Consider the following 15,397-nt stretch of genomic DNA (forward strand, 5'->3'; position numbering starts at 1 on the left):
GATACCTCCAGTAGAGTGTTACATGATAGTGAAGACAGTGGGCACCCTGGCCTTGGAAGAGGACCTCCAGTGTTGGCTTTAGAATTGTGGTGTATGGATGACGTAAAGGAAGTATTAGTTAGTTCTCTCTTTTTACCCCGAGAGTTTTTATTACAAATGGGAGTTGAGGGATTTCAAGATTTTTTAGCCTCTATGGAAAAATATGATCTTATTCTTCTTAGATCTATTAATATGTTGGCATACATTGGATTTCTCTATGTGAAAACATCCCTGGTATGGACTCCACTTGGTGTATTATTTTCTTAAGTTTGTGGTGGCATCTGTTTGATAATATTTAAGCATTTTTCAGTATTCATGAGTGATATTCATAATGTCCTATTTTGTGTGCTATCAGGTTCAAGTTTCTTTCCTTTTCTATGCTCAGGAATCATTCTGTCTCCCTGGGACTCCCCGGCCTCTAAAGCTGTGATAGAAATCCTCTGTGAAGCCGCCTGGACTTGGTGCTTCTTTGTGGAGTTGCTTCTTGATGGCTTTCTCTACTGTGTCTGTGGGAATTGGTCTGTTTACACTTTCTATTTCTACCGGAGTCAATTTTTGTAAACTGTATCTTTCTGGGAAATTATCCATTTTATCTGTCTAGGTTTCAGATTTATTTACTAGAGATGTACAAAGACGACTTTTTTTTTTTTTTTTTTTACTGGAGGAGACAACCAAGTACACAGTGACAGAAAGACCTCGGGGGCAGGGATGTGGGAGTCCTGATGGGGTCACTGACCCCACTGTGGAGGGGGAAGGTGTGCTGGCTGTCAGCAGACAGTTCAGAAGCTGAATTCCCATGTGCATGCTTGTGAATGCAATGGATTCTTACTTCTCCCAGCTTGTATACATAGGGAGAGACAGGTGGATACTGGGAATCCCCGGTCACCTCCAGAGATGCCAGACCTCATTACTGTGCTGAGGACAGACATGTGGGGAGCGCTCACGTCTGCTTTGCCTCAACAGTCTGGTGCAGCCCTCCTTCAATTCCTGGTGAGCTAAAGCATTTAGTGCCAACTTTGACCTTTCAGAAAGGAAAGCAGGCTCCTGATCACTGCTTGCTGCTTTATAGAGTCTATTCCTGTGATCCTTAAACTTTTGAGGTCACAGCCCTTTAAAAAGCTGATGAAATCCGCAGATTGTATATACACACACACCATGCATGAGCATACTACGCCTGGGCAGCCCTTTCCCCGGTGCTCCCCCCACTGCACATCCCCACCTCCCCGCCCCCCCCCCTCTCACATCCCCCCCCCCCCTCTCCCCCCCCCCCCCGCCCTCATGCTTTTTATGTCATTTCTCAGCAGCTCTCACAGACCCTTCTGTGTCTTATTCCCTAATTTTACTGGCACGTGAGCGTAGAAACACCTGCTCTCGACCCATTCACGGGTCACAATTAAAACCCCATTCTTTTAGCAAACACTGAATGCTGGTTTTGTGCCAGGCCCTGTGGGGGCATAGAGACAAATGAGATATGGTTCCTGCCCTTCCCTGGCCCCCAGGCCAATATTGGTCACAGTCTGGTAAACAAATAGGGACAAATGAGGTGCTGTGATACAGTATCTCTGTGTGTGTGTGTGTGTGTGTGTGTGTGTGTTGCTTGCTAAAAATGGTGTTCTACACTAAGCAAGCAGGTTCACTAAACACATGTGACATTCAGAGACGTTGCCGTCTGTGTCGAGTTAAGGACAGGCCTTAAAAAGCCTGCTTTGGACAAATAAGTCTCCAGGTGCAGCTGGAAAGACGAAATGAGGGCTAGAATTGAGCGTTGGCCTTGCAGGGAGGCAGAGGAAATGAGGTTGAAGTTGCCTCGCTCATTCTTCACTATTACACACATGTTATCTTGGCTTCTAAATTTAAGCCCCTGTGTTCGTTAGGTGGCATAGATTTTGATCAGGAGTAGAGGCTCCTAAAACTTTAAAGCAGTGTTATTCAGGTTTGTTCTTAAGGCTTTCCAGGCGTGTTAGGTGGTAGGTTAAATACATTTAAAAATATAGAATGGGTGGCCAGGGGCCTCTCAGTCGTGACTGCGTTCAAATTCTCAGGCTGCACCCTGGACTGCTGAGATCAGGCTCGTGGGGGTACGTTAACTTTGCTGAGAGTTGTGCATTAGTAAATGGCAGGGCAGGCCTTGAACTTGGGCACTCAGAGTCTTAGCTCCCTCCCATCAGCACTATATCTGACAGCTAGAATGTGGCCCTGGAGGGCAGCAGGGCACCATAGGGAGCTGCTGTCTCTGACTTTGTGTGTTGTGTCCCATGTACGGTGGCACGTGTGCACGTTCACCTCTTAGAGTTGGTATTTATATAATTATAAATTGTATGCTTGTTACCATCCTGATGCGATTATACTCATTGGAAAATTCCCAGCAAAGGTAGAAATGAAAAAAGACAGGGAGTGCTTCAGTTTTTCTGTTTCTTTCTCCATCCCGGTGGATGGTCCTGCCTGCTTGCTGGGCATTTAGATCTAACACCTTGCACTTGAATCTTTAATGCTTTTTCCCTCTGTGGAAGAACTATACCAAAGGCAGACTGTAAGCCACATGCAGAGTGGGGAGATTGCTTTCCCTGGGCTGGTGTTTGGGACCCTCCAGACCTTGTAATCTGAGGTTTTGGAAAAAGACCATTTCTTCAGCTGGGGCTGCAAAGCTCAGGATTTATGAAGGTCCTTATCAAAACAGACCTGCTTGGGCATGCCTGCAAAAGTGAAATTGTTAAATGAGGGGAGAAAAAACAAGTCTGAAATGCCTGCAGAAGTATTTTAAAGGCTCTGAAGGGGACCGTTTACCTGTATAATCCTAAGAAGGTGGGCTGCAGGTCTGAAATCGGCAATGTGTGACATCACCTGTGTTGCCATGGAGTAGGGAGGAATGTCTCAATAACCAGGGGGCTGGCAGGGGCCGCTGATGAAGTGTGCCCACCCCCGGGAACGTGGCACTGAAATGAAAGCCTCTGGCAAAAATTATAAATAAAGAAGCTGTCAGTCAATCAGGCATTAATTTTAAATCTCTGCCCTGGGCCAAGGGTTACACAGGCCCTGCTGTCTTCAAGGGGGAAGTTTCCACTCGGATTTTGAGTTGGCCGAAAGAAAAATGGAAATCAGCTTTTCAGGCTATGGGAAGGGATGTGGGGATCAGCAAGAGACCAAACTCTGGGAGGTGGCTGGTGGGACAGAGGGACGCTTTGCTAAGATGGGCGGAGGATGGAAAGAAGGGATATTCCCCTACTCATGTCGTCTTCTGCGGGCCTTTGACAGAGCGGGTGGGTTTAGTGCTGGTGAGCCCTGATTATCTAAGGTCTATTTCTGGTGAGTGCTTCTGACCAGATCTTTCCTTCTCCTTTTGGTGAGGAAGCCACTCTGAGGTCTGTTGTCTGTCATGCACTGCGCTCTCTCCTGTTAGACATAGACCTTGCTAAATCACAAGTTCAATCTCAAATGCATTAGGAGTTCAGCAAGTCGATGGGGTAAATTGTGGTACATTCGTACACTGAAATAGTACACAGCAATAAAAAAGGACTACTGCATACAATATGGGTGAAGGTCAGACATGTTGAACAAAATAAGTGAGACATGTACCTCTGTAAGATTTATGGGACGTTCAAGAACAGTCAACCGTCTGGGGGACTTGAACTGTCCTGTATCTTGAGTGTGCGTGTATGTATATGTATATATATGCACAAGATGTATGTGAAATGTTTGTGCATTTTACTGCACATAAGTGATGCATATTTTAAAAACTGATGAAGGCGGGGCGCGGTGGCTCACTCCTGTAATCCCAGCAATTTGGGAGGCCGAGGCAGGTGGATCACCTGAGGTCAGGAGTTCGAGACCAGCCTGACCAACATGGTGAAATCCTGTCTCTACTAAAAATACAAAAATTAGCTAGGCGTGGCAGCAGTCACCTGTAATTCTAGCTACTCGGGAGGCTGGGGCAGGAGAATCGCTTGAACCTGGGATGCAGAGGTTACAGTGAGCCAAGATCGCATCATTGCCCTGTAGCCTGGGCGACAAGAGTGAGACTGTCTCAGAAAAAAACCCAAAACCTGATGAAATCTGCAGATTCTATATACACACATGTGCATGCTCCTCATATGCAGCTTTTCACCCTGTACACCGCCCCCACCACATCCCCCACTGCACCCCCCGCCCTGAAATTGAATTCAAGCTTTGCCCTGACTCTTTCTGTGGTCCTGGGAATTTCCCTGCACCCCAAGCCTCAGTTTCCCCATTTCTAACAGAGTTGTTCAGAGCAGCTATCTCCAGGGGTTGATGTAAACTGCAGAGAGAGGACAGGGGAGCATACACGTGGAAGCTCGCCGCACAGTGGACGTAAGCTATTAGAATGACTGGAAATAGGAATGTCTCTGGAATTCTCCAAGGCAGGAGGGCCCCAGGAAATGGCTTGAAACCAGCAAGAGACAGTTCCTCCCATGCAGATTTGAAGATGGGGCTGGGCCCTTGTGTGTGCCACATGCCTGGGCCCCGCTGCCCCCATCTGAAAGGTGGCTTTGAGGCCTGCGGGTTGCAGATTCCATACATTTCTTCACCCCTCTCCAATAGTGGTACGTGTCAGCGTGTGGGCGCACATGTTTTTGCAAGCGGTCATGCCAGCAGCCAGCCTGCAAGCCTGATTGCTTGCGAAGCATCCCGGTCCTGTGTCCCGGGCGCCTGGCCTTGTGGCAGCCTGCCTGGGAAGCACCACGGAGCCTTTCCTTCGGCCATGTCTGGGGAAGGCAGACAGCTGCTGCTGTCTTAGCTGGGGCACGGGCAGCAGGGGCATTGCATTCACGATGGCTTTTTCCAGTGATTCCATTGACGAGACAGGATGGCAGATGCCCTCCCTTTTCTTTTTGGCATTTCTGGACCTGATTTATCCAGATGGAATTTCTCGGCTTTTAGACCCTGTGTCTGTATGTGTCACCTCTGAATGAAGGGTGTAACAACCTGACTCTCGTCATTAATACACATGATTCACGGATTGAGAATCCACTTACTGTAGGGTGGCGCGTGTGTGTGACTGGGTGGGGTGTGAGCAGGAGGGGTCTGGGGGGGCTTGTCGGAAAATTTGCTGAGTGTTAGATTTGTTATTTGGAGGCCACCCATCACTTTTCAAAGGGGTTCTTTCTATAGGTCGTGCACACCAGCCAGATGCAAAATCCATCCATCTTCCTGCTCCGTTTTGGGATTCCTCGCAGCCCCTGACAGGCAGGAAGTTATGAGAGTTGTCGGGGCGAATGGCAGGAGACGGAGTTTGTCTGCTTCCCTTCCCTCTGGGTACAGATCTGCGGTGCCAGCCGTGGCATCCTAAGTGCTGCCTTGGTGACAGACTGTGATGTCCCAAACCCAGGCCCGGGACTCACACCACCTCAGCATCATGGTGAGCTCATCGAGCCATGGGTCTCATCAGCTTGGCCAGGGATCAGTGCAGCTCTGTGATCCTGCTGCCCATCGGAGGGGCGTCCAGCCCCAGGCCAGTTCCTGCTCCTCTCTTCCAAGCCACTCAAGCCTGAAAGCTCCATTCAGCTCTGCCCCTCCCCGTGCCCCCCAAGGCCGGCTGCCTCGCAGAGGTTCCCTAGCTGGGTTTCTATTTTGGTCATTCTATTCTGCTTCCCGAAAATTCCACCCGCCTGCAGTTCTAGGCAGAGAAGATGTTCTCTTGCTGTTCCTTTTTTCAGAAGTGATCTGTTGGCTGGCGGGTTGGCAATGAGCGAGCGGCCACCTCAGACTTGGCTGTGTGTCCGTCTGCAAGGGTGAGCAACAGGCCCTTATGTGCTCCAGGGGGAGAGACGCTGGCGGGGACCACTGTGTGGCCTGAGTGTGATTTTTAAAATAATCTTTGACTCAATCCTGGGGCAAAAGGAGGGACTGTGAACATTCCCGAAGAAAGAAATCTGTGTCTTCAGTTGTCAGTGGCAGCCTACCTTCTGAGTGAAATGAGGAGGGCCCCCTGAGTAGTTCCTTTTCTGGGGGGATACTTGTTTCCCCGAGTCAAGGTTATGATGTCACCATCCAGGAAATCACCTCTTTCCTGAGATGCAGGATAAACTAGTAGTTAGGCGGGTGGCAGAGCCAGGTTGCCTGAGACTGAATCTTGACTCTGCTACTTAGAAGCTGTGTGACCTTGGGCAAATTACTTACCCTCTCTGAGCCTCATTTTCCCCCTATATAAAATGGGGGAAATGATATCACCTGCTTCATAGGGCTCTTGTGAGACAAATATGAACGTATATTAGTCGTATACAGTGGTTCTTGATATAAAGCATGTGGTGTAGATGTGTTAGCTGTGAATTATTTGGTTATGACCAGTAGCTCATTGAGTCACTAACACTTTGGTAAGATTTAGTTGATTCACTCCCAGTTGGCCTGGGAGGAAAAGTACAAAGTGTGGAATGCAGAGGGTGTTGGACGCACATTTTACCTCCTTCACACATTTTCTGAAGGTCAGCAGAATCCGAGGTGAAAAGAGAATTCCTAAAGTGCTGACCAACTCGCTTTATTTTTATAAAAATGTCTTCCTTTTTTCACAATGCTTTCGAAGGGACTGGGGACTAGTGTGTGTCACACGTTCAGGTTGTTGTAAAATAGAGTAATGATAGCAGGGAAAGGGCAGAATTGTCACTGAAAAGATTGTTTTTTAAATAATAATACAGTAGGCCTGGCTGGGCATGATGGCACACGCCTGTAATCCCAGCACTTTGGGAGGCTGAGGCTGGTGGATCACATGAGGTCTGGAGTTCAAGACCAGCCTGGCCAACATGGTGAAACCCCATCTCTACTAAAAATATTATAATTAGCTGGGCATGCTGGTGGGCCCCTGTAATCCCAGCTACTTGGGAGGCTGAGGCAGGAGAATCGCTTGAACCCGGTAGGCGGAGGTTGAAGTGAGCCGAGAGTGTGCCACTGCACTCCAGTCTGGGCAACATGAGCGAAATTCCGCCCCCTCCAAAAAAAAATCCAGTAGGCCCCATTTACTGAGTCTTGATTCTGCATGTCTTGGGCTTTGCATGGGTTGGGGAAACTGTCAGGTTTGTGTCCTCACCAGCGTCATTGCCCCCGTGTTATGCACGAGGACATGGAGTTCCCCCAAATCTCACAGTGGGGGTGGGAGCGGATCTAGAGTCCCCTAACCCCGAGCTCTGCTCCGTGACTGAGACCCAGATCTCAGGGTAGAGCTCTTGGTTGGTAGGGCAAAGAGAAGGGCTGGACTGGCCTCCCCAGCGATCTTGTCCTGCAGTTTTAGGGAGTGGCCAGAAATGTCTCTACATATTCGCAGGGCCTAGCTATTGGGTAAGCACCCAGGAACTTGATGAAGGGAGGAGTGATAACAACGAGAACTTTCAGATGTCTGCCGCAGACATGAGCGTTACCTGCCAGGGCTGAGAGCGAGCAGATGTCTCATTTCTGAATCAGTTCAGGCTGAGGGCATGACTCATGAGGTGATGCTTCCAGCAGTCTTTGGGCCTCTCTTGTGGGCAGGCCTTGTGTGCCATGCCGGGGCTGTAAAGCCAGGAGCTGTGGTTCCCAGCTGGGGGCGAGTCTGCCTGGCAGGAGGCATTTGGCGATGCCCGGAGGCATTTTTGGTTGCCACAGTGGGGAGAGGGACAGGGCAGCTACTCTTGGCAACTCCTGGGTAGGTGGTTGTGAGGATCAAATAATTTACGACATGTAATGTGCTTACGACAGTGCCTAGCATGTAAGTTCTCAATCAATTTTAGCTGCTTTTTCTGCATGATCATCGTTACCATAATCATTATTGATGTAAGACCCCCATCTGCCTCTAAGAAGCTCATAGTCTAGAGGATAGACAGATGAGCGAATGCGTAGATAGACTTCAGCATGGGATTCTGTAGGACCTGGGAGAGTGGAAGAGCTGCCTGATCCCGCCTGGGGAAACAGGGAGGGCCTCCAGGAGGGGGTGGCTCAGGTCAAATCATGGTGGATAAATAATGGCGTGTTGAGAGATGTAAGGTAGAGAGGTATGGAAGGGAGTCCTGGGTAGGGGAATGGCACATGTGTGACGTGGAGGCACACAGGCCGTTGAGAAGCAACCTCTGGATCTTCCATCACTGCTTCTATCTTCTTCCACCTTTTGGTACTAACGCTTCGAATGCAGGCCAGGTACCTCCCATGGTAGTTGAAATGGTTTTAGGTGGTCCACTGCTGAAGATTTTGTATATGCTAAGAACTATTTCTCAGTGCTATTTTCTCTTTGAACTAGTCAGAAGGAGTGGAGTTTCAGGCTGGGCACCATAGCGGTGGCTCACGCCTGTAATCCCAATGCTTTGGGTTGAGGCAGGCAGATCATCTGAGGTCAGGAGTTCAAGACCAGTCTGGCCAACATGGTGAAACCCCGTCTCTACTAAAAATAGAAAAAAATTAGTGGGACGTAGTGGTGGGTGCCTGTAATCTCAACTGCTTGGGAGGTTAAAACAGGAGAATTGCTGGAGGCGGAGGCTGCAGTGAGTTGAGATTGTGCCACTGTACTCCAGCCTGGGGGATGGAGCGAGACTCTGTCTCAAAAAAGAAAAAAACAAACAACAAAAGGAAGGGAGCTTCAGTGAGGTGCTGCTGTATTGTTGATACCTTTCTTCCGAACACTGGCTCCTCCTCTGTTTCTAGGTCTTGACTTTCTGGGGCCATGGAAATGTTCCATATTTTGATTATGTTGGTGGTAACAAGAATGTATGACATTTGGCAAAACTCATCAAACCCAATACTCAAAACACTGACATCTGTATCTGTGAGTTATACCGCAGGAGCACTGGCGGGATGGGGGTGTATAGAGCCTCAGACTCAGCCTTCAGCCAGCCACTGTGTCTTGCTTGAATTTAGTAAGTTTTATTTTTATTGTATTTTTACCCTACCTTCTATTTATGGAGGTGACATTGCTTTTCCATCTGCAGTAGTGGTATAAAGTTTCTTTTTAAAATAAAAAAAAAAGTGAATTTAAATACTAGAAATATTAAGTCAATGTTTATCGGCGGCACATGGACAGAGCAAAGATGGTGCACGTGGTTAAATGAAAGCAAGCTTTTTGGAAACCCTCCTGAGAGCATTTGGCGGTTCTGAGATGAAACCAGCTTCACCCAGTGCCGTGCAGGCATCGCGATGCCAGTAAGAAAGCTGTCTGCGGGCGTGGCAGTTGTTGAAGGAGAAATAACGAGGAATCTCAGCCACTAAGTGAAAGAAATATTTTAATGATGTGCTATTTGTGAAATTTACTGTCAAATGCCCAGGGGACTGAGAATTAAATGATTATTAATTATCTTCATATTCCCCGCTCGCTGGTAAACATTCAAAGTCTTGTCAAGAGAAAAAAAAATTTCTGCCACTTGGATTGATGAAAACCAATGTAAATGCTTTAAATACTTCTGCCCGGCGCACTGGAGCATTCTGTTTTCAGTGCTCCCAGGGAGTGTGAGTGATGTGTGTTTTCAGGGCAGTGTTTCTGCGGACTGTTGACTTCAGCCTGAGGGTGTGTTTCTGATAAGATGCAGTGCAGCTTTTCTGATATGGCCGGAATTTTTGCTAAGAGATTTTTTTGTGTTTTGTGTTTCTGGTTTGAAGGGCAGTGAATTCTCAGAATGTTGTTGGCCATAGATTTGACATCCATCTTTTCCTAGATTAAAAATCTATGTCTGGTTACCTTCTAGGAAGGCGTGTGTGTGTTATCTGTGTGAATTCAAATACACATTTACGTTGAACTACAGCTTCACAAGAACCCTAAGCCTTACAGATGCTAGCTAGAAAAATCTAAGGATTTCAGAGCCAGAAGCCACCAAGGAAACTGATTCAATTTAATGCTGTTCAGTTACAAATGAGAAAGGGTTGAGGCCTCCAGTGGGTGGGGGACTTTTCCAAAGTCATGCTGTTACTTAGTGGCAGAGAAGGACCGCACTCTCAATTTCCTGCTTCATAAAACAGGGTTTCATTACTATATATCATGTTATGTCACCTACCACCTAAGAAATAAGATTTAAAATGTTTCTTCTGGGAGTTACATTTCTTTTCTTATATAATTACAGAAATAAAAAGCCTCCTTTCTCTCAAGTCACTGTCCCCTCGTTCCTTAGTTTCCCTCCCTGGAGGATGTCACTATTACCTGTGACTTCCAGAGAAAGCCTGTGCCTCCATCAGCTGTGCGTGTACATCTGTCTTTGTGTGTACATCTGTGTGTGTATCTGTGTGCATCTGTGTATGTGTATATCTGTATACGTCTGTGTACATCTATCTGTACATCTGAGTGTGTACATCCTCTCACCCTTTTTATGCTGTGCACACTATACAGCTTGCTTTTCTCCTGTTATACTAAATCTTAGTGGTCATTCCATGTCAATGTATAAAGAACTTCTTCAGGCCTTCTTGTAGCTGTATTGTATCCCATCATATGAATGAGCCAGAATTAATTCATCCCCAATAGATGGGCTTTGGGTTACTTCCAGTCTTTTGGGATTACAATCAGGGCTGAAGTAACTAATCTTAAGGATACACAAGTCATTTTGCACAGATGAGAGTATATCTGCAGGAAGAAAATTTTTTTTTTGAGACAGGATCTTGTCCTGTCGTCCAGGCTGGGAGGAAGTGGCGTGATCATAGCTCACTGCAGCCTTCATCCTTTCACCTTAGCTTCTCCAGTAGCTGGGACGACAGGCAGGTGCCACCCTGCCCAGCTAATTTAAATTTTTTTTTTTTTTTGTAGAGATGGAGTCTGTATATTGCCCAGGCTGATCTCAAACTCCTGAGCTCAAGCGATCTTCCCACCTCTGGCTCCCGAAGGGTTGGGATTCCAGGCATGAATTACTGTGACTAGCCCAGGATGAATTTCTAAAAGTAGCATTGTGTGGTTCCAAGGGCACGTGTGTTTGGAATTTTGATGGGTATTACCAAATTACCCTCTGTAGACGTCTTAGCCTTCTATCTTTTGGTTTGGATATTAGCATCTTTGAGTAATAGTTTAAATATTCCAGGTAGATGTTTCTGAGCTTGCATCATTCATTCAGCCAACGAATCGTTTTTGAGTGTGTGTTCAGTGGCCGATCCCATCCAAGTGCTAGGGGCATGGCAGAGCAAGAGTCCTCATGGCGTTAGTGGATTGGTGGGGGCAGATCTTGAGGTTGAGGGAGGGGCAGACTGGAGGTTGAGGGAAGTGGAGGACTCTACAGTTCCTCAGTTGTTACAGTGAGATGTGCACAGAACACAGCAGGGGCCTGTGAGTGGGGCCTGAGCTAGTCAAGTGGTCAGGGGTCCTTCTAGAAGCATGTGGCATTTAAGCTGAGCTCATGGGCATGAGTGGCCTTTAGTCATGTGGAGAAGGGGGCCTGGTAGTGCGTTGAGGAGGAGCTGTTGAGGCAGGAGAGCAGCAAGTAGAAAGGCCCTGGGGCAGGAAGGAGCTCGATGCTTTTAAAAAAACTCCCCTTTGCCAGGCATGGTGGCTTATACCTGTAATCCTGGCACCTTGGGGAGCTGAGGTGGGAGGATCACTTGAGCTCAGGGGTTTGAGAGCAGCCTGGGCAGCATAGTGAGAACTCATCTCTACTAAAAATAAAAATAAAAAAAATTAGCTGAGCCTGGTGGGGTACACTGGTAGTCCCAGCTACTCAGGAGGCTGAGTGGGAGGATCGCTTGAGCCTGGGAGGTCGAGGCTGCAGTGAGCTGTTACTGTGCCACTGCACTTCAACCTGGGCAACTGAGTGAGTCCCTGCCTCCAAACAAAAAGAAAACAAAAATCACGACACTCCCTTTTGGCATGAGCTCAGAGAGAGGGAGTGGAGAGAGTGAATGCAAGCGAGAGTAGGTGAGCAGGCAGGACCCAGCGAGGCTGCCTGGCGGGGGTCATTTATTTTTACCTAGGAGCTGTGGGGAGCCCCTTTGGGAATGGGGGCACCTTCTGGACCCTAAGAGATCAGCTTAGCTAAAGTGGGCAGTACTTCCTCTAGGACAGCCCAGAAAGGGCACAAGGAGGCTGAGGTTGCTGGAGTGGCCACCTGGGGTCCCCCAAAGCAGGAGTCAGCCGGACAACCACAGGCAAAGGTCCGGTTTCTGGCTGGTGGGCCCCTGGACGTGGTTCTTCCATTTGCTTACGCTCTTAGCCACTCGGCAGATGTTGACGGAGGGCTGGCAAGTGCCAGGGCCTGTGGTAGGTGCTTGACGGACACTGCTGGGCCACAGTGACCCGGGCCCAGCCCTGACGGAGCTCAGGGTCCAGTGTGGGGTTGCAAAATTCTCTAAAGGGCCAGGGAGTAAATACTGCCGGCTCTGGAGGCCATTCGGTCTTTATCATAACTACCAACTCTGCTGCTGTCGTACGGGAGCACGCTGTTCACCCTGTGTAAATAAACAGGCAGGCCGTGTTGTCATAAAACTGTTAACAAACACAACCCAGTGGTCTGTGGTTTGCCTGCTCCTGGTTTAGCAGAATGAGATTCCCTAAACAGATACCTGGAGCAATGTGAGCTGGTAACAGATGTCAGTGGAGAAAAGATGGCAAGGAAAAGGGGTGGAGGGGATCTCTTTGATGGGCCGATCTCCGGAGGTGCTGGCTGAGCAGATGCAGGAAGGAACCACAGGAAGTAGGAGAATCTCGCAGGGAGGGAACCCAAGGCCTCTGAGGCAGGAGCAGTTTAAGTGCAGTGAAGATGTTGACGGGGCTGTTGCTGACCCAGTGTGGGGAGAAGTGTAGGGAGTGGCGGGGGTGGGTGGCAGGCCAGGGCACGTGCTGTGTTAATGACTGTAGGCCCCATCTAAAGTGTCCGGAAGCCTTTATAGTAGGTTTTGAGAATGGACTTTTTTTTCTGAGACGGAGTCTTGCTCTGTTGCCCAGGCTAGAGTGCAGTGTCCCAGTCTCAGCCCATTGAAACCTCTGCTTCCTGGATTCAAGCAATTTCATGCCTCAGCCTCCAGAGTAGCTGGGATTACAGGCACCCATCACCATGCCTGGCTAAATTTTGTATTTTTAGTAGAAACGGGGTTTCACCATGTTGGCCAGGCCCGTCTCAAACTCCTGGCCTCAAGTGAACTGCCCACCTCAGCCTCCCAAAGTGCTGAGATTACAGGTGTGAGCCACTGTGCCCAGCCTGTACCCACTGGTTTTGATAGTTGGGGTGTCAGGTAACCTCTGTAGCAGTGACCCTGCCTGTTGGGGACAAGTGGTTTGGCTGTGGTATTTTTAAGCCAACGAATCCCATATCTTTTGGTGGATCCTTTCCCCACTCTGGGCCTCAGTTTCCTCATTTGTAAAATGACACAGATGAGACATGAGTCAGGAGCCCTGGTTCTAAATGAAGCCACTTCTTGCACTTGGTGTGCAATCTGGGATTCAAGCCCAGGGCACCGTGGGCGGCAGAGGTGTCCCACAACCTGTCACGAGTGTAGAGCGCTGCCGTAGGTCCTAGATCACTGCTTTTCAAACTCCAGGTCCTGATTCATTGTGCTGGTGGGTTAGGAAATCCATCTAATGGGTTGTGACCAGCGTTGAAGCAAAATCAGTCAGACAGTAGGGAGGGTCCGGGGTGTCATATGCAGCAGGGTAAGTATTGACCTGGGCGGCGTTCATTTCATCTGTGGGTGTATGCGGTGGTGTGAGTGGGGTCGTGAGATAACCGTGTACTTCTCGGAATCGTTACATTGAAACCCGAGTTTGGAGGCCCTTCACCCAGGGGTCTTCCAGAACTTAACTCTGCTTCAACCTCTCTTCTCCAGGGATCTGGGACAAAGTGGCCTCAGTTTCCTTCTGGTGAGGGACAGAGCTTCTAGCCCGGGATTTGGCATGGTGGGAATTTGGGAAAAAAAAAAAAAAGATAATGTGAGACAAAACCCAACCTGTGATTGCTCTGCACTGGGAGTTCTGTTTTTGAGGCTTAAAAAGACCCCCCTCCCCCCTTCTCTTTCCAGAAGAGCCGAATGCACATAAGGTCGTCAGCCCACCCTCCGGACCCGCATACCCCGATGATGTCCTGGACTATGGCCTCAAGCCATACAGCCCCTTTACCAGTCTCCCGGGCGAGCCCCCCGGCCGATTCGCAGAGCCCGATAGGGTAGGGCCGCAGAACTTTCTGAGCCCGGCCAAGCCAGCAGGGGCCTCGGGCCTGAGCCCTCGGATCGAGATCACTCCGTCCCACGAACTGATCCAGGCAGGGGGGCCCCTCCGCATGAGAGACGCGGGCGTGGAGCAGGTGCCCCTGGCCGGGGTGGCCGCCAGCCCGAGGTTCACGCTGCCTGTGCCCGGCTTCGAGGGCTACCGCGAGCCGCTTTGCTTGAGCCCCGCTAGCAGCGGCTCCTCTGCCAGCTTCATTTCTGACACCTTCTCCCCCTACACCTCGCCCTGCGTCTCGCCCAATAACGGCGGGCCCGACGACCTGTGTCCGCAGTTTCAAAACATCCCTGCTCATTATTCCCCCAGAACCTCGCCAATAATGTCACCTCGAACCAGCCTCGCCGAGGACAGCTGCCTGGGCCGCCACTCGCCCGTGCCCCGTCCGGCCTCTCGCTCCTCGTCGCCTGGTGCCAAGCGGAGGCATTCGTGCGCCGAGGCCTTGGTTGCCCCGCTGCCCGGAGCCTCACCCCAGCGCTCCCGGAGCCCCTCGCCGCAGCCCTCATCTCACGTGGCATCCCAGGACCACGGCGCCCCGGCTGGGTACCCCCCTGTGGCTGGCTCTGCAGTGATCATGGATGCCCTGAACAGCCTCGCCACGGACTCGCCTTGTGGGATCCCCCCCAAGATGTGGAAGACCAGCCCTGACCCCTCGCCGGTGTCCGCCGCCCCATCCAAGGCCGGCCTGCCCCGCCACCTCTACCCGGCCGTGGAGTTCCTGGGGCCCTGCGAGCAGGAGGAGAGGAGAAACTCGGCTCCGGAATCCATCCTGCTGGTCCCACCCACTTGGCCCAAGCAGCTGGTGCCTGCCATTCCCATCTGCAGGTGAGCAGGGCTTTGAAGATGATGGATTCCGTGGTTTAGTTTTAAGAGGTGGTTTTCTGGTTATGAGCATGGGATTCAGAGTCGAGTGGATTGGCGCCTTGCTTGTTGCCAGACCCTGAGGAGGAAGTTAAATTCTCTGGGCCATGTTTTTCTCATCTGTAAAATGGATATAATTAGTGGACCTGACTCACCAGGTGGTTATGAGGATGCAGTCATGAAAAATGCAATTGCTCGTATGGTGGCACCTCGTTTATTCATTTATTCAAAAAGTGTTTATCGAACATCTACTAGGTGCCAGATTCTGTTATATAAGTAATAGAGAGACAGTGGTGAAGTAAACAGGCAAAAATTTCTACCTTTGTGGAGCTGACATTCTGGTAGGCACAAAGCAAGTCTTAATATGTAAAATCTGTCTCATTTATAAGAGGGACTGATGTTTGTTAGTAT

The 15,397-nt window shown here is 49.5% G+C and overlaps 1 protein-coding gene across 6 annotated transcripts in view; it reads left to right on the forward strand.

The window, feature by feature from the left end:
- NFATC2 (nuclear factor of activated T cells 2) overlaps positions 1–15,397 on the forward strand; it is a 177,739-nt gene that overhangs the window by 23,689 nt on the left and 138,653 nt on the right. For all 6 annotated transcript variants that reach the window (XM_032255987.1, XM_032255986.1, XM_032255982.1 and 3 more), the window contains exon 2: positions 13,927–14,950. In XM_032255987.1, coding sequence (XP_032111878.1) covers positions 13,927–14,950 — 1,024 coding nt within the window. The remainder of the gene's footprint in view (positions 1–13,926; positions 14,951–15,397) is intronic.

The sequence above is a fragment of the Sapajus apella genome, unplaced genomic scaffold (assembly GCF_009761245.1).
Source record: "Sapajus apella isolate SASKATOON/1434 unplaced genomic scaffold, GSC_monkey_1.0 scaffold92, whole genome shotgun sequence".
NCBI classification, from domain to species: domain Eukaryota; kingdom Metazoa; phylum Chordata; class Mammalia; order Primates; family Cebidae; genus Sapajus; species Sapajus apella.